The sequence below is a fragment of the Sinocyclocheilus grahami genome, unplaced genomic scaffold, assembly GCF_001515645.1.
Source record: "Sinocyclocheilus grahami isolate Dianchi unplaced genomic scaffold, SAMN03320097.WGS_v1.1 scaffold80.1, whole genome shotgun sequence".
Taxonomy (NCBI): Eukaryota; Metazoa; Chordata; class Actinopteri; order Cypriniformes; family Cyprinidae; genus Sinocyclocheilus; species Sinocyclocheilus grahami.
Window position 1 is genome coordinate 196317 of NW_015505259.1, and position 19789 is coordinate 216105.

Below are 19789 nucleotides of genomic sequence, written 5' to 3' on the forward strand. Positions count from 1 at the left end.
TCAGAGAATTATACTGTGTGTTTTCAGTTTCAGGTTTCAGTTTCATGCATGTCTTCATGCGGAGCAGATTGAATCTGTTTGAAATATATGTTTAATATGTTTAATATTAACATAATAGCTTTGAGAATGTTTAATGGGGTATATTTGATGCTTGTCTGCATTGGTTAACTAAAAATTTGAAATATGTAATCATTTCTAATGTTTTAAAAATGCATTGCTTTATTAAAACTCTTTGAAGCTGACATTTTATTGTGTTGTTTTTTCATTTACAAATGTACATTTCAGAACTGTGGCTAAAGGGTGGTTTGCACTTTAAGTGGAATCAAGAATAACATTAGCACAACTATTAAATGCAATTGCAGTGCCGAAATACAGATCACATCTCACATGATTCTTGTTTTGACTGTTTTGGAATGTGAGACTGTGTTAGTGACTTTCTAATTTAAGAGACAGCAGCCAGCGCAACGCTCGCGGCTCGAGAGAGTTAGGACAGTTCCACATAAACGGATGAAACCGGACCAATAGCGAGCGCGGAGTCGCGGTGGGCGCGGCCAGAGCGCGTGGTGGAGACGCTTAAACCGAAGGAGCGTAATTCAAACTCACACTTCAGTAGATGATCACGGCTGATGCTGCGAGCGAGGAGCAATTTATTGTGACTTCCATCAGGTCGAAATGAAACGCGGCCAAGCAGAAGCGACAAGGACGCTGAAATAACTCAAAGGAGGACGATAAAGCTCATCTGAGATGCTCGACCAGATATTTCTCAGCAAGGGATTTGCGTTTCAATGCACTTGTCTCGCTCTATTCTTGCAACGAAAAAGATAGTTTGGCACTGAACTAAGTCGAAACAGATGCAACGGGTTTATGAGCTGCGCATACAGAGAGTCGTTCACAGGATTACCAGTGTCAGTGTATGACACTGTGCAGCAGTGACATCCTCATCTGAGAAGCACGGGGGAGAGAGCTGCTCCCACAGACTTCAGGACTTCATAAACTGTCTGTATAAGATCATATGAGTGCAGCTTTCAGTACACCGTTCATGATGATGCAGCGTCCGGTGGGAAGCACCACTGCGTTCAGCATTGACTCGCTCATCGGAGGTCCACCGCAGCCCAGTCCGGGACATTTCGTGTACACGGGCTATCCCATGTTTATGCCCTATCGGTCAGTGGTGCTACCTCCGCCTCCTCCACCACCTCCTCCAACTCTTCCTCAGAGCGGTCTCCCCGCGAGCCATCCGCACCACCCGATCCCGGGCTTACCCAGCGGCTTCTGCTCCAGCCTGGCGCAGGGCATGGCGCTCACATCCACGCTGATGGCCACGTTACCCGGCGGCTTCTCCACCTCGCCATCCCAGCAGCACCAGGACGCGGCGAGGAAGCTCGGCTCTCAGTCCATTCACTCCATGTTCGATAAATCTCAGGATATTCGTTTGGATGGAGAGAATGGGAAAACGTTTCCAACGAAAGATTCAGCGACCCTTCCGTCATTTCACGACTCGCAGTCCGTGCACACCTCTACAGGTGAGACCAAAACAGCCTGCAGAGCTCTTCACGCATTTGTTTTCAGTGCGCATTCTGAATAGATTTGCGTTACTTGTCCGGTTTTGGATTATTTAAAAAAATATATAATAGGCTAATATTTAAAAACTTCTCAAAATGTTAAAAAATATATATAATATAGAAATTATTGGAATTATTTATTAATCTACGTCTTAACATGTCATACGTTTTCTGCATTCTAGAAACAAATTGTGCAGGCTTCTCTTGGTGTGATTAACCGGTCTGCTTTACGCTGAAATTAATTGTGTCACCTAAATTCAATTTACCCAGTCGCACCGATGAGGGACAGTAATGTGGGACAGAAATAATAATATAAAATCCTCCGGAACTAAAATGTCAAGAATTATCAAGTTTTCAGGGAATAGCGCCTGAGGCCGAGCTGCCATCAATGACTAAATTAGCTCATTTTAATTGAGGGATCGGAGGGCCAGCGGTGTTTAAATGTCCATAAAACTAAGCAAAATTCACTGTCACCTGGATCATTTATATGTATGCAGAGTAAAATAAATGTAGTCCAACATTTAGTAGCCTATGACTGCAACGTAAAGAAAATGGACATTAGCTAAAAGTGTAATCTGATGCTGAAAAAAATCATTTTTATTAAAAAAATATGGTAGACTTATGTACATGACATTTTCAGAAAAATAGAAATGAGATTAAAAGACAAATAATCGAAAGAGACGTGGAAGGGGGAAAAAACCCTTTAAGCCGGTTTCAGAAGTCTTGTTTTGAGGTGTACAAACAGCCTTCCTAAGGGATCCATCACCGTGCGTAATTGCGCGTAAAAGTGGCTGCAATAAACAGCATGAACGTGTTGCGAGACAAGACCAGATAAGATTCTCATGAAAACACAACTTGTTTTCCAGCCACACTTTTCAAAAATAATAAACACAACTTTTTACCCACAGCGAATTGTTGTTTAGATGTTTTATTCTCATAGCCTCAGGCAGTTCTCAAATTAAATCTGCTTTTTATTTCATTCCCATAGTGCGAGGTCACAACAAAGACGACACGAAGGAGGATGAGTGTCACAGGAAAGATGAGAGCTTCTCCATGGACAGTGATTTAGATTACAGCTCCGATGATAACGGGCCGGGTAACGCCATGTGTCAGAAGGAAGATGGAGACGCCAGCGGAGGACTGGACGATGGCGTCCACGGCGGGAATGGGGCCGGGAACACCACGTCCACCGGCAAAAATCGGAGAAGGAGGACCGCTTTTACGAGCGAGCAGCTCTTAGAACTGGAGAAGGAGTTTCACTGTAAGAAATATCTATCCCTCACAGAACGCTCACAGATCGCCCATGCCTTAAAGCTCAGCGAGGTGCAGGTCAAGATCTGGTTTCAGAACCGGAGAGCCAAGTGGAAACGGGTCAAAGCGGGCAATGTGAACTCCAAAACCGGAGAGCCCTCCAGAAACCCCAAAATCGTGGTGCCCATTCCGGTGCATGTTAGTCGGTTTGCAATCCGCAGCCAACACCAACAGTTAGAACAGGCCAGACCATGACACGCTGGGTTTAGATAGGCTACTAGAGGACTAAGAGACAAATCAGCGAGTACTAAATATGAGCAAACTGTTCTTGAGGCTGATGTTTCTGAGGAACCCAGGACACGCAAGCTATCCAGCTGATAAGTTTGTGCTATATATATAGTTTTTCGTTTAAACGACAGCGATGTTCAAACGAGGAAAAAGAAGCAACAGACTCAACTCGAACGAAGGTTCAAACTAAGACCTCACACTGGAAGAAACTGCAGTTTTATTACCAACTTTGGACCAAACCACGAACAACTTTCAGTTCAGGAAATTCCACTATGTATTTATGTTTTGTGTGACTGTCTAGTTCTTGTGTTTTTGGCAGAGAATAATATTATCCTAAAAGGAGCACTTCTGGTCTCTGCTAAAGAACACAATATAATTCAATGAATAGTCAAATGAACACAATTCCCTCGAATTTCTAAAACAACCTGTTAAATATGAGCTCTTTATTTTTTATGGTAAATAGCCTTTATTTTATTTTTTAGTTTTCTTGCATTCATTTTCCTTTTTTCTGTAACCTTTTCAGACGTCTCGGGCAAGCTGCTAATTTATTTAATATTGTGAGAGAGAAAAAAAACTTGCTAACATTTCATGAGTTTACTGACTTCAGAATATTGTGTGGATTAAAGCTGGACCATAAACAATTGTAAAGAAATTTTGTCTTTTTTTGTGCGCGTGTGGAAGGAAATAACAAACTAAGTGTTCATACAGTCTGTGCCAACATAATCTAGTCGTGGTTTGAGTGGGATCATTTTAACAATAATTTATTTTTATTTATTTTTTTACATTATTTGTACAACTTTTGTCTATTTTTTTCTGTATCATTTGAAATAGCATTTAATAATAACAATTATTATTATAATTATTTCTAATAATATTACTGCACTAGCAGAACGGATTTGCGCTCGCGCGGTTTCTGCCCTGTTATTAGAGATGATCTGAAAGGATATGAATGCGGTGCTGATTTCAGGGTCAGGCTGAGAGACCCTCAGCACGGTGTTGTGAGCACAGCCGCGTGTCAGCCTTGATCTCCGGACCTGCCTCGTGTTATAGGAGAACAGTAACGAGCTTATTCGGCCCACACGGGACTTGTCGGGAAACCTTGAGACGCAAATCAAATATCATTTCGCATAAACAGCCTCTGCGGTATACGCAATTGTTTACAATACAATAATCTCATTTACACATCGCAGCTCTTCACATCTCTATAGCCTATATATGTTCATATTTTCTAAAACCCATTTCGACAAAGTGTATCTATAAAATAAAATAATGAATTTAAAAATTTAATTTAATTACTTAATGCTTTATTTATTCACTCTTACTGCTGTATTTATCCATATATAATATCAACTTTATATTTTGCATTTGCGTCTGCATAAAAGCTCCACGAAATATATTAGTCTGCCAGATTTAACAATTTATACACACTCGTTCAAATTCGAATCTGACAGATTATAAACGAGTTTAGCATTTTTGTTAATGAAAACAATAACCTACTTATGTCAGTTAAGGCTTTTGAATGTCCAAACTTTACAGATTCATAACAACCATTTAAGTATATTATTTATTGAAATATAATTCATATAAGTAGCATTTGTAACATATTTACCCTATTATTAATATGATTTTTAAGAATTAAGATTTTTAAGCAAGTGGAAATTGGTACTTGGTAAATGAGAAAAAAAGACATTCTTATAGTGCGTGCATGTTTTAAAAATTATCTAACTAATTAGTTTATAATAATTACAATGTATACACTAATAATAACAACGTGTAATAATAACAATCTGCTTTGCAAAATCATTACATATTAAGTACGTGTTTTTTGTTTGTTTGTAGTCCTGCACCTTTGTAAATGAAGAGTCAACTGTAATGTGTAAAAAGTTATTAATACTGCATTGGTTTACAGGCTGAAGTTTCATTATTGAACTGGAATACACATTTTTCTTAACAGAGGAATTGAATTATTGTTAGTAGATTTATAGTTGTATAATGAAATAGATCAGAGATAATCAGTGCCTCATCATCACTGACACACACACACACACACACACACACACACACACACACACGCACACACACCAGCAGTTAGACAATTGAAATGTGCTGGTCTGGTTGATGTTGGAAAATAGACAGTGCATTCATGTACATTATGAGAAACACGAAAACTGGGCAGAAAGACATTTCAAGAGGAACAGTGGTGGGAGACAGAGAGAGAGAGCGAAAAAGAGATCTGACAATTGCCTTAACTCTAATGAATTTTTTGCAAATTGTAATCAAGGCTGGCCGTGGTGGCTGACAGATAAATGGGCCCGGGGGGGATTGGCTCGGGCCTCAGCTTTTCACTCCAGCATGTCCCTCCTGCACTAAATTAACAGCGTCAAATTAACCTCCAATGATTAATCCTGATGGAGAGCACGGCTGCAGGATGACTGAAACACACATATGCTGAGAAGTTTCTCTCAGATTTATATTAAACAACAAAGTAATAAGAGGAAGACAAGGATACATCTGAACTTTTTGTAATACAAAACAATTTTTCAAAGTAATTTTAACAGGCGTGTTTTTATTAAATGAAAACATTTTTAATTATGGCACATTTATTGTAATCATAAAGATGATTTATGATTTTTCTTTTCATTTATAGATCTGTATATTGACAGAAAACCTACATATAAAACATCAAATACCTAATTCAGGATTTTATTGAATCCTTTACCAGTTATAAACAAACTATGTCTGTGATTTATGTGAGATCTAGATCATTTATCACAATAAAGCAGTGTAGTTTATAGATGTTGATTTTTGCTTCTTTACCCTCATAAATATAATTAGGCTAATACGGGAAAATGCCAATATTATTATTTTACAGCAACATGCACAACAGCTAGTAATAATTAAATATAGTTTTCCAATGAGCGTTAAGCAGTCAGTTTCTGTATATAGGGGAGAGTGGTGTGAGATGTAACACCAAACAACAATTATAAATAAGCTACGAATATGAAAACACTGTCATATATATCATATTTACAGATTCGCTGTAAAATATAAAGGATTTATCGGACAAAAAAAACGTTTAAGGTGTATAAGTAATTACAATTTCATGTCTGGCATATAGTAATTCCTGATCATGTCAATGGATGTTAAATGACAGAACAGGCATCATCCAAAAAGATTTTTGTTTAATTTGATGTATAACAAATACATTTATATATTAAATAAATGTGCAATATATTAAATTAACTATTTTATCAACAAAAAAAAACAACATGATCATTTTGAATACAGTTTTCTTTTTTGGACTGAATTTCCTATATTTTGGCCATTTTTAATAAGGGTTTACAGTAAAATGAAGACGGGGCACAACCATTTAAAATTGCTTTTTTTCTTTCATTTCTTTGAAGTGTCACTCTTGAAATTGGGTGTCAAGTACAGCACTCTTTGCACGTCACATTAAATAACCCAATTTAGAAATAGATTTCTTAACTGCTTTAATTTGTATTGGGATTCTCTCAAAGTTTAAGACACTGATTTAACAGATGTTAACAAAATTTAAGATTGAAACAAAATGACAACGCACCCATCTATGTACGCCAGGCTTAGAGGATGTGATTTTCCAGCTCTTTCTCTCTGAACATTTGGATTATCATCACAACATGATGGTGCAGCTCACGCCTCATTGCAGGGCTTCTCTAGCATTTCTAATGCCATTATTGTGTGTTTGAGAGGGACACACACACACACACACACACACACAATCATGATAGATGAACAGCTCTGTTAATGCACTGAACCAGTGCTTTGCCTCATTGGATTTCTAAGTGGAACTGATTTATGATGAGAGATGATCAGAGTAGATATGGACAAGATGCTTCAGGGTTTCGTGGTTCTGGACCACCACTGAGATTTTAAGGATTCATTTCCCATGGCTCCTTTAGCCTGTCAACCTTCAACAGCTTACAAGCTGCAAATGTTTGTGAAAGGAATTATAAGAAAACAAACACACTTCCTGTCACTAACTCATAATCACGCTCCCACTTCCCCTCTCAACCACGAAACATTTCCTCTTTCCATAGATTGCTCTTTTTTCCTCCCTCTGCCTTTCTGCCTTGTCTAATCTCTTTAATTACATCTGTTTTCATGGGCTGCCGAGGCCTCTTTTGTCCTCCCGGTCAGGGGGCTTTTGTGGGGGCCGAATCAAGCCCTGCATCCCCTCTTTGGATGCTTTGTGGAGCTGCGGCTCTCTTCCTGAGAGGGAGAGGGTGAGAAGGGGATTAGAGGATCTTTATCTCATTAGAGAGACAGTGAGCCGGCAGGGTTCGGCTTTAACGCCTTCATCTGCACCGCGGAGGCCAGAGAGCGGACCGCACCCGCTGTCAAACCCTAACTAGGCGTCCGGGAAGAGCAAAACATGCATGGGTGTGTGCGATCAACTTTACTTGCCTGAACATTTTCAGAGAAACACAGTTGATTTGTATTTGAGATCTGTAAAGTAAAAACCTACAGAGATACTTTGAAGAAAAAGCCAAAGTATATGTAAAATAAATATTGTGAATTATCTATTTAAATAAAAAATACACATTTATATAAAAGCTTACATACAAATATGATCTATCTACTCATCAATGCTTAATAATACTTTTATATTATTACATGTACTTACTGTATACATAATTGATGTTTAAATATTATATGAAGTACTTGTCAAAAGTTTGCACTTATTTTAACATGTTTTTAATGAAGTCTCAAGCATTTATTTGATCAAAAATACAGTAAAACATTAATATCGTAAAATATCATTACAATTTGAAAATACTATTTTCTGTTTGACTATTTAAAAATGTAATTTATTTGTGTGATACAAAGCTGAATTTTCAGCATCATTACTCCAGTCTTCAGTGAAATCATTTTAATATGCTGAATATGAATATATTTTACTGTATATAGCCTTGATACTGTGTAAATAAAAATATATAATACAAACGTAACATTTTATTTGAAGGTGTCCTTGTTACACGTTACATGTACTTACTATAGTATTAGCACAAAATTATGCATAATTACATGCAATAACCCCAAACCTAACCCTATGTAAGTACATGTTGTTAATTAATATTATTCAGTACTTAAATGTATAATTACACCGTAACAAGGGCACCTTGAAATAAAGTATAACCAATATAAATATTATGAATAAACATATTACAAAGTTACTTACTGTGGGTGTATTTTCTTTCTCCTTGAACCCATGTAATTTGGTACAACACAAAATAAAAGGGTAGAAATCAAAAAGAGAACATTATATTAAGAAGCTTTTTATTGAAAAGAGACACATACAGTATAAGACTCTGCATCAGGTATAATTTTTCAACACTGTACTGTACAGCTGACACAAACTCAATATAATAACAATAATAATTAGAAATACAACACCAATAATTCGAATCAGAATGATAGTTGTGATGCCAATGGACTGAATAAAGGAACGAATGCAAAACCCAAGAAGTGTGAGAGAGCTCCTCCCCTTTCAGATTAGCATATTCATAAATAATTAAACGGGTCTCTTGGGTTTGAAGGTAACATGGAGACGGTCATTGAAATGAGGTAACAAACAAAAACAAGGTAAAAACACTATGTTTTTCTCAATTTTTACATCTATTTACACAAAGCGACGACTGGCGAATGGAAACGCAAATAAAACTCAGGATATGTTCAAGCAACTTGGAACGTACTGATAAAGCCCCCTTTAAGTCTGCATTAATTGCTTGCCAGGGGTGACGTGATGCTTTGGTTGCTGTTACGGTATTGGTTGGATTTTTGTTTATTTTGCTCATTCATGCTTTCTTTATTCAGTTACAGATGGACAGATGATCCAAAAAGAGGTTTTCCCAAGGAATTACAAAAGAAGCAGATGGGAGGACAGACTAAAAAAAAAAGAAAAAAAAAAAAGAAATGTTCACAAGTTGATAAAGTATTTTTTCATATTAAAATGGCAGACTCTTTAGCGTCACCTGTCAGGGTACAGTCATTTTTATGAAGACGAAGACAATTACACAAGGAAGAGAACATTTACATCCATTCATGCAAAAAGATCAAAAACAACAGTTTTTCCACAAAAATGATTCAGAGTGGACATTATATTGTGGGTTCTTCACAACAAGTGATCTGTGTTCTGTAGTGCATTTAGTCATAAATAATGGTTATTGTGGTAAAGCCTCTAAAGGCCTGCTACGCTCTATATACACACACAAGGCGAAAACGGCACCCTTATGAGCTGAAAATCAACATACCTCAACGTTTCTCTCTTTTCAACTCTCACCGCTTTCCTTCGAAAGCTCAGAAAAACTAGTCAAGATTCTCTACACAGTCCCAAATGTCTATCAACTAGCTTAAAGACTTTCCAGATCGTTTGTATTGCGGAATATACATTCTACAACACAGATCTTCTCCCATCTTCAACCCTAAGCCAAGTACCTTCACATTTCTACTACCTAGTGAAGAGTAAAATCAATGGGAGCTGAGATTAAATGATCAAAGCCCATCAAATCATATTATGGAATGAGTCAATATCAAAGCCTTCATGGGATCTCCAGTAATGATATATACGCCCTGAGACAGAGTCTTACATCGGCTTTACGTCTCTCAATAACAACGGCAGCTCAGATTGCTGTGGTGACGTCCAAAACGCAGTGAAAAACTATTACTCATGTGTCTACCTGGCTGAATTTTCACTTCGTATTGCTTTAATACTCCTTGACACATGATAAAGGAAGAAGACAAAGGCAAAGAGGAAAACTAAGATATCTACGATTCAGAGAAAGGGAGCAGAAAGAGTGAACTCGACTCAAACAGGCACACTTGCAACTTCAGACTGCACTGAAACAAGAAGGGTGTGAGGTCAAAATATATAATAACACCTTTTGTCAGGGGGAGGGTTTTCTTGAAATGATTTTCTATTTAGGACACTACTTAGAAAAAAAAATAGATTGAGAGAGAGAGAGAAGGATGAAGAGTATGTACAGATCGGGACTGAAGACCCAGAGAGCCCTTCTCTTCTTTGAGATACATGAGGTTCAGGACTCTGCAGTGTAAAGTGTGTGAACAGCAACAGACGGAGATGACCTGAGAGAGGCACGTCACTGTATGAAAGCAACGGCCACCGTAAGCAGACTTTACACAACAAAAATCCTGCGTTTTCCTGATATTCTGTGGAGATTTTCATGATGAACACTTGAGGTCAGACTGAGCTTCAGCCCTGCACTTCTAAATTCTGGGTTATTTCACTTCTGAAATGTCTGCACACTTCACTGTGAGCTCAAGTAAAGAGTGAGCTGATGGATGGGCAACATATAAGGCTAGATTAATGTGTTTAAAGATAAAAAAAAATCTGCTAAATAAAAACGCAATTCCCTTTTACTTCTGAGAAACATAAATCTTAAAATACTTGTTTTTAAGAATCTTCCGTTGGTCCAGTAACGAGCACTTAAACAAACGCTACTCAACAATGTTAAAACCAAAACAGTTTAAAAGACCATGTCAGATTCAAACTTAGGACTCAATATTTGGGTGTTTTCCAAAAATAGTCATTACATCCTTTCACATTCCTTTAAAAAAAAAAAAAAGACATAATGGACATACTTGATGTAAAAGACTAAGAACAGATTCAAAGAAAAGTCTGCGAGAATGAGATCAGACAGAAAAATCAGCGTCAAAGTGTTGAGACACACATGTCCAGACACACATGGCGACCAAGTGAAGTTCTCTGGTTCTTCTGAGTCATTTTGAAGATCCAGCGTAAAAGTATCCCATGCTGCCCCATCATTTCCTGTCTTGCTTGGTCATCTATTAGAGACAGGGAACACTGTGACACCTGCTCATCAGTTACCAAACCCACACTCTATTCTCCCATCATGCACTTGGTAGCTTAAACTGGCGCAGTCAGAAAACCAAAGTCCGGGATTGTTTAAATTTGTGTTCCACAATGCAGCGAGACATTGGATGTGGGACACTCTCCCAAAAACAAAAAAAAGATGGATGACACATGATTGGCCAAGACCTTGCCCATGACAACTTTTTCAACCAGTTGGATTGTAAAGCCAGGCAAACACAGTAGCTCTGCTCATGCTTCTTCATCGTCATCATCAGTGCCTTGAGTCTGGTATAGTCTCATGATTCTGATGTAGTGGTGCAGCTGTACATATGAAGGTGTGTGTAGGGAGGGAGGAGGAGTGCTGGCCAGAATACATGTTCATGTGTATGTGAGTGTACTTCTCATATAACTGCACTGTTCATGCTGCTGCAGCTGTTATTGCGGTTATTGTTCCTGCGTGACAGGTTTGGGGTGGCCATGAGTGGGTAACGCTCATCAGGACAGCCATACTGCAGGAGGACGTCCATACACTCCTGACTGTTAGCCTGCCGTGCGTATGCCAGTGCCGTATTGCCGTGAGCATCCCGTGCCATGATGTCAACGCCGTACTACAGAGAGAGAGAAAGAACGTTAGCAAGAGAACATACTATTATTATGATCCTAAGAACAGAAAATTACATTTAAATAGTGAGAGTAAATGAGGGAAAGTCTGACGAGCCATGTGCTGTCAGCTGCCATGTGTTATAGCTGCGCCTCTGCATATGCGTCATTCAAATTTTTATTTATATTCATATTATAAATATTGTTTTAATATTATATTAACATTTTAATAAGGTCCCTTACCTTAACACTTTCAGCAAAGAGTTATTGAACAATGGGGTAGTTAAAAACTAGATTTGAACAAACCGAACAGAAAGAAAGGCTTAACAGTAAAAATCAGATAAATAGATACAGTGTTGGGGAAAGTTACTTTTAAAAGTAATACATTACAATAACGAGTTACTCCCTAAAAAAGTAACTACTTGCAATACTTAGTTACTTTTTATGGAAAGTAATGCATTATGTTACTTTTTCTCATCTGGGCTTGGCCTGCTTGTATGTTTTTAATATAAAAAAGTTATATTTTTGGCATATGTAAAAGCCCTTTCACACAAAAAGTGAAACGAATAAGCCTCATTTAACTTACTTAACATATGTAATTATTGCAGGTTTGCGTAGTATTCTGAGTTTATTGATTTTGAGGAATACTAAATCTGCTTTTGTGCAAGTGAGATAAGTACATGCATCTTCATATTTAGTCTAGAACTACAGTAACTATTGTATTTACACATTTCACACAACGCCTCTGCACTTACTGCTGATTTTTCTCAACATGGGAACAGGAGAACTGTTAGTCAATAAATGGGAAAACAAATAACTGGCGTTACTTATTTGAAAAAGTAACTCAAGATATTTTACCGTAAATGAAAAAGTAATGCATTACTTTACTAGTTACTTGAAAAAAGTAATCTGATTACGTAACTCAAGTTACTTGTAATACGTTACCCCCAACACTGGATAGATATATAAATATTTAAAAAATGATCTACATTAGTCTGATACAATATAAGAAAAGGCTTATTTCTGCCCTTTCAAAAACCCTTATCAGGTATTTATCATTCCATATGCACATTAATGTTTGATGCCTTCCCTTGAAATTTGTAAAATACTTGATTAGAACCATATAGCACCATTTATTTGGAATTGTAGTAAATGTACAAACAAAACACTTTATGAACTTATGTACAAATGTTTTTGCTGATGACCTTTGTTGACCTTAATTCCATCATACAAACACCAGAAATGTTAAATATTGTAGCTAACAGTCGTGTCTGTTCCATTTTTTATTATTGCTGAAATTAGAGAGCTGAACTTGCTTGCTAGTCAGCCGACAGACCAGATGAAATGTGTTCAGCATATTGAATTGACAGATAATCGAACAGACCATTCAACTGAGCCCCTTTGAGCTTTTCCAGCTTGCACATTTGTTGTGAAAAGGTCTTTACTCAAAACCCACACCCTGGCCATTAGTTTGTTGTGTGTTAAAAAAAAAAAAAAAAGTGTAGCTCTTACCCATATGAGCAGTTGCGTGATCACAACATTCCCCTTGCGGCAGGCCAGGTGTAGGGCTGTCCGGCCATCACCTTCCCCACAGGTATCGTTGACCTCATCTCTGGAGCCATGGGCCAACAGTATGACCACGAAGCGCAAGTCTTCCTCCGCCGTGGCCCGCAGTAACTGCTGTCCCAAAGTCAGCTCTGTGCATGTCAGCGACGCCAAAAACAACTTCTGCTCATATTTGGCTCTGATCCAGCGCTCACGTTCCTCTCTGAAAGCACACATACACACAGAAACCAGATTTAGGCTCAAGATTGAATTAATGCTGGCCTGTCAACACATGGTTCACACTGGTGGCATGTTTTGATCTCGCTCTCATTCCAACTGACATTTAAAATTTGATGGGATTCGTGTACAGCTTTTTGATTTTGTTCCCAGTCCTGCGCCAAACATTTACTAGCTCTCACATCTCTATTACACACAGCAGCATCTAGACCTTAATACACTAGAAAATATTATACTGAGCAGAACAGAAACAATATAACCACAGCAGACATTCTGAATGGTTGCTGTCTGTGTGCGTAAATTTATGTCTCACTTTATGGACTGTAAAGGCCGCAATACACTCGCATCAAAGATCAGTTTTGTTCCTTGCTCGCTTAGGGGTAGGGATGAGCAATATGGTAAAAAAATTATCACGATAAAATTTTTCATATCAGTCGATATCGATAATTATCACGATAAGTCTTTATCTCTTTCAAATTTAAAGATCGGTTTTTGGTCCTAAGTGAAAGTTGTAGAAACAAGACCATTAATTGTGGGTTTTAAACTACTCTTTATGGTCAGAACAGGACAAACACTTCACGTTCTTGAATTCTTTACACTTTTGCTGTCATTTGTCCTTAACAAAATAAATATCTTAATAGAAAAATGTACTTCTTATTTTCTGCATGTTCTAATGAGTGAAAAATCATGAAACAGGTTTGTGTTGCCTGACTTTGATGACGCATATTTTTAGCACAGTTTGCAGTGCAGGCTGCAAAATTAATAATACTACGCTTTTTTGTCTCTTAGAAATGCACATATGACAGTAGCTTGAATTGACAGTAGTAGTAGCTTGAGTTAGGACGCAGATGTAAATTTAATACAATGGCAATTTGTATATTGAAAAGCCTTCTGAGTGTATCGTTGCACACAGTGTTTTCTCCTGTTTGTCAGCGCTGTTTCATCTGGCTTTAAACTAGTTTAAATCACTGAGCCATTTGTGATAGAAACGGTCCGGTTTTGGCATGGTTAAAAAGAGTAGCACAGTTTTGTTCCACTTTTGTAACATCAGCATTTATAAAATTTTTGTTATCATTTTATCGAGGAAAATTATATCGCAATAATTATCATAATCGTTTTAATGCTCAGCCCTACTTAGGGGTAAACATTTTTTTAAATACTTGAGAAGTGGAATATTTTTTTAGCAAACATCCTGTTGCCACCCATTCTACTGGGGGTGGTGATTAGATGAATATGCGGTTTGTGCTTTTGGCTCAATAACAAAACATATGTATAAGTAAATATATATAAAAATGTCAGAGGTGAGAAAACAGCAGTTAAGAAAGCATCTGATCATAGCGAAGTGGATATGTTGAACCAGCTCTGCAATTCAGCACTTCAGTCAAGTCACATCATGTTTATTTATATAGCACTTAATACATGAGAATGTTTTAAAGCAAGCACTTTACAGTATTAAACATGAAGAAACAGTGTTAGCGTGGCTTTCAATTAAAACTACAATTTAAGTTTTTACTATAAAGCAGATCTCCAGTGTGTTCATATTTTTACTTGCATGCGTCTTGCGTATTATCACAAAATTTGTGGACAGAACTTGTGGAGAGTTTCTCTTTCAAATTCCCAAAATGAACTCCAAACTAATGGTTTGGCCTGATTTTGTTTGTGATGTCACACCAGTTCTATTCTGCTTGTAAATCAGGGCCTTAAGAATGAACAGGTTCAGCTAAAAACAAACAGAGAGGACGCACTGAAGTGGCTGAATGAAGTGGCATAAAAGTTTAAGAACGCAAGTGTGCGTTTGACAGGGTAACCATGAACAGGAGAGGGCCATCAGCAATCGTTGGATCATTTACAGCATCCCCTCCTCAAACTGCGCTATGATAGCACTTAATCTCTGTTAATCCCCGCAGAGTAAACAGCCTTTCTCAGACAACTCAGGATTAGTTCAGCTTCAGCTCCTATCTGAGGGGCAGAGGGAGTTCTGATACCCCCAAGGAGGGGAAGGGAGTTGGGCAGAGGATATTGAGCTGTTCCCTAAAACACAGCTGCCCCTCAGGGAGTCCAAACCCATGAGAGCAAAGAACAGACATCCTACCGTCACAATTCCTCCTCAAAAGGAGCATCTGGACAGGAACAAAGTGGACAGCCGATGATCACAGACATAAAAACAAAATTCTATCTTAAACACCAATGAAGTCACTTCCATTTTCAAATTTTGATGAACAGACCTTGCATTAGACATTTGATTTGATATAAATGAAAACTAGTTGTGATGGAGAAGTATAGACTAGGACTTGTGGATGTTTCATCATCTGAATGATCAACACAATTCCAGGAAAAGATGCACAAATGTACGATGAACTGTACTTCTATGCCTCACAACAGTTTTACATTTCTCTCAAATATAATGAACAGTAGACATGGAGACTGGTTGCACAAATTAGTTGAAAAAAAAAATTGTGTGCTAGTGATAGGCCATTTGTTTAAATTGTCCAATATTTAATATTTTACAATAATAAATATTGTGTAAATAAAGCGTAGGGTTAAAAGTTTTAATGTAAATTTAGTGTGAATTTTTTTTATTTTTTTTATTTTTTAAATAAAATGTTTTGTATATCTATTTTTTTTTCATGAGCATTATATATTATCAATATTGAAAGCATTAACATTATTAACAGAAGTACCAGAGATGTATATAAGCTCTCAAATATAGTCTTGAGCACAGGCGATCTTGGAATCAAAAAGGTCGAAAAACATTGCACTAGTGTGTAAATCTGATCTATTATTGTAAATGCATTAAAAACCACCAATTACTTTAAATAAACAAAAATGTAAATAATAAAATAGATTGCAAATATCATGCTTAAAGTGATAATAAATTCCCCAATTTATTTAATTCCAAGTTGATATGGTCAAACCACTGCTCAACGTCACAGCCATGATGGGCTTTGAAAGATGAACTCAACTGACTCTCAAAGGGTTAAACTCAGACACCCTGATTACAAATTAGCCATGTATGGATGTCAGGGGCCAGAGTGCAGAGGAGATAACATTTTATCAGAGAGGCAGATGGATAAAAATAGGTAATCAATAGCCCAGGGGATCGATGGTTTAGTGACATTCTTCTTAATCAAAGCAGCAAAGCCATGCTGACGGACCTGAACCCCCCACAGTGCACTCAAAGATTTTCTGTCTAAGGTCACAGCTAGCCTCACGCTTCACAGTCACAAGTGCACACACACACAAAAACATGGCAAACATGGGAAAGAGGCAAGTAGCAATCACCTGTTGATGTCAAACTAACGTCAGACATTTGACTATAAGCATAACGTCTGGTTCACTTTGCTTTACTTTGACACTTAAGATGACAGGAAAGGGCGGTCCAAGCGATTTGTAAAGCGACCAATAACAGTTCGCTTTCTTATGAGACTAGTCCTGCTATTTTTTCAGCGCACACACACACACACACACACACACACACACAGTGTCACAAGATCCTTCAGAAATCAAATATGCTGGATTGGTGCTCAATTATTAATTATTAATAATTATTATTAGAGCCCGACCGATATATTGTTTTAGGTATAAATATATCGAAGGCTCATATCACCCTCATATTTTTTACTCCCTAATATCGGTATCGGCCCCCCAAAAAAACCCATATCGGTCCGCTCTAATTATTATTATTATTTTTTCTTATTATTAATGTTGAAAACTGTTTTTGCTGATTAATTCTTTTTTTTGTAAAAACTGTGATACGTTTTTTCCAGGATTCTTTGATTAAAATAAAGTTCAAAAGAAAAGGATTTATTTGAAATGGAAATCTTAATATAAATGTCTGTACTGTCACTTTTGATCAATTTAATGCATCCTTGCTAAATAAAGTTAATTTCTTTTCCTTTTAATCTTTCTTACCCCAAACCTTTGAATGGTATTTTGTCATGGTTTCCACAAAAATATGCATCAAAAATGCAGCAAAAATGTTTTCAACATTGCTAATAATAATATTTCTTGGGCACCAAATCAGCATATTAGAATGATTTCTGAAGGATTATGTGAGAATGAAGAGTAATAACTGCTGAAAAACTTGCTTTTACTGTACATTACAGGAGTAATTGACATTTAAAAAATATATACAGTGGGTACGGAAAGTATTCAGACCCCCTTGCAATTTTAAACTGTAATAACATTAGACACTGTTACTGTTCTTTCTGTATTTTTGAACAACTAAATGCAGCATTGGTAAGCATAAGAAAACTCTTTAAAACAAATAATCATTCCAAACTTTTGACCTGTAGTGTATATCAAAGTCCATGGTTGAGAATGATGTCAAACAGAACAGGGGAAAATGCAATGAAATGCAATTCATCCAAACCAATTATATAGCACTAAAAAGCAGACAGTATCAAGAAACTTAAACAGAACTTCCAGCATTGATCATTTGATTCACTGTAGGAGCAGTAGAAAAAACGCAGGAGGGATGAAAGAGCAGGAAGGAGAGACGGTGAAGAGATGAGTCCAGAGGACGAGAGAAAAGCTGCAGCTTCTGTGGGAAAGTCGAAGTATTTTATTAACTGTGTGTGTTTTGAGAGGGGGGTCTAGCAGCACGGAATGTTCCGGGTGCTGCTGGTCAGCCCAGGGTGAGTGAGAGGGCTGGCACGAGGGCCACGGACCACAGCCCCCACACAAAGCATCCTGGGAGCCGTGGAGGAGGGAGATAGAGGAGGGGAAAACAGAGAGGAAGAGGCCCGGCAGGGTCTCCCCACTGCCCCTCTGTGTCTAGAGGAAATGTGGAGCACTTCACTGCCCTCTGAAACGCATGCCTTCCCCATTTAGCAGCGTTGCTAAGGGCCAAGCCCCGCTGGCTAATGAAAAAAATAAATAATAATAAATAAAAAAAATTTTTTTTTGCAGATAACCTTTTAAAATGTCAGTTAACTACAACAACAGTGCTCAAAATGTTTATATATAAAAAGAAATGTAGCTAAAAGCTTTTGTGGGGCTGTTTTGGGTTAGATTTTAATTACTGTTCAATCTATAAACCTTGAGGAAGACAACAGCATTTACTGTTTGATTGTCTCTCTAAACGTGTACGAACACACGTGTACACACAAATGGAGTGCAAATGGGCAACAAAATGCAACAAAAATGGTTCAGAAGTCATGGTGACAAGTGTAAAGGGAGAGGATGGGCGGCACGATAGAACCTCTCGGAAAAGACACACGCACAGGCACAGGAGAAAATAGGTCACCTGCTGCCTCCTATTCTTGTCTTGAAGCCCACCCTACCACTTTAATTCACACACATATATAAGAAACCTGTACAAAAATAACTACCTTGGCTTTGTATGTCAAATTCACAAATAAAGTCAAGCAACAGTACTGTATGATGACAAGATAATCACATACAAATATGAAAAAAAAAGAGCAAATGATACCCAGGGGTCAGATCGGGAGCTGCTTACCACCTGGTGTCAGTAGGAAAGGGTAATCAGGGCATGGACGGACGGACACACACACACACACACACACACATGCACACAATCATTATTACCTTGGGGAACTTGTCCTTACATAGGAAGATGGCTAATTGAATTAATTAGCAGCTCTGTTCCATGACCGTGTATCACTGTGTGTATGTGTGCACGCATACTAGGGAGAAAATGCTGCTAGCAGACTGCAGGTTTCAGCAGGAGTTTAATTAAAAATTACTGGCCATGCACGTTAGATCCAAAATGGTTATCTGCAATAAGACAACAAGTCTGAACCTAATGTTTTGTGTGCAGAAAAATGACTGACAACCACAGTTTCTTAGTCAATAATAAATAACAGTCTACGATAAAAAAAAAAAAATTCTAAAATTAGTTTAAAATACATGTGCAAAGTACTCTTTGTATTCATATAGGTTTCATATGGCTTCAAAAAACTACATTTAAACAATTATCTTAATTACTCTAAAAATTTAATGCAGTGTGACCATTAAACCAAAAGCAATAACATATTTTCTTTCCATCTTCAATACCTGCAGTGTAAGTGTACTTTTCTTTATCATTATTTTAATAAAAAAAATATTATTTTTATAAATATCATGAATTATTTATTTATTTAGGGTGGTAGTACCATATCACATTTTACAAAAAACTAAGAGACTTTTCAAAAAAAGGTCACGTTATCTGACATTTAAAAATACTAAAAACTACTCAAGAATACCATCCTTTTAATAAGCTTTCATTCTTTTTTCTTTATTATGACATCAGGACAGTAAGTCCATCATTCACATTCTTGACACTATGACCACCAAAGTATTCAAGAATTTTTATTCAAAAATTAAAAACATGTTTATCACAAAAGAGGTGTATTCAATCCATTGTACGTATGAATTGAATATTTAATGTAGGTCTGTGCAAAAAATCTAATGTGATAGGCAATGAATCGCCTGC

At 37.3% G+C, this 19789-nt stretch overlaps 2 protein-coding genes across 6 annotated transcripts in view; one reads left to right on the top strand and one right to left on the bottom strand.

Annotated features, from left to right (window-relative positions):
* The first annotated feature begins 627 nt into the window (after positions 1 to 627).
* On the top strand, positions 628 to 3586 carry gbx2 (gastrulation brain homeobox 2). Its single transcript, XM_016273689.1, has 2 exons — positions 628 to 1523; positions 2551 to 3586. Exons 1-2 carry the CDS (start codon positions 1013 to 1015, stop codon positions 3066 to 3068), a joined length of 1029 nt encoding a protein of 342 aa, XP_016129175.1. The 5' UTR covers positions 628 to 1012; the 3' UTR covers positions 3069 to 3586.
* Positions 3587 to 8400: 4814 nt separating this feature from the next.
* Positions 8401 to 19789, bottom strand: part of agap1 (ArfGAP with GTPase domain, ankyrin repeat and PH domain 1) — a 202847-nt gene continuing 191458 nt past the window's right edge. For all 5 annotated transcript variants that reach the window (XM_016273617.1, XM_016273616.1, XM_016273620.1 and 2 more), the window contains 2 exons: positions 13084 to 13339; positions 8401 to 11579 (listed from right to left, as the gene is read on the bottom strand). In XM_016273617.1, the coding sequence (XP_016129103.1) occupies positions 11373 to 11579; positions 13084 to 13339 (463 nt within the window). In that variant the 3' untranslated portion in view covers positions 8401 to 11372. The remainder of the gene's footprint in view (positions 11580 to 13083; positions 13340 to 19789) is intronic.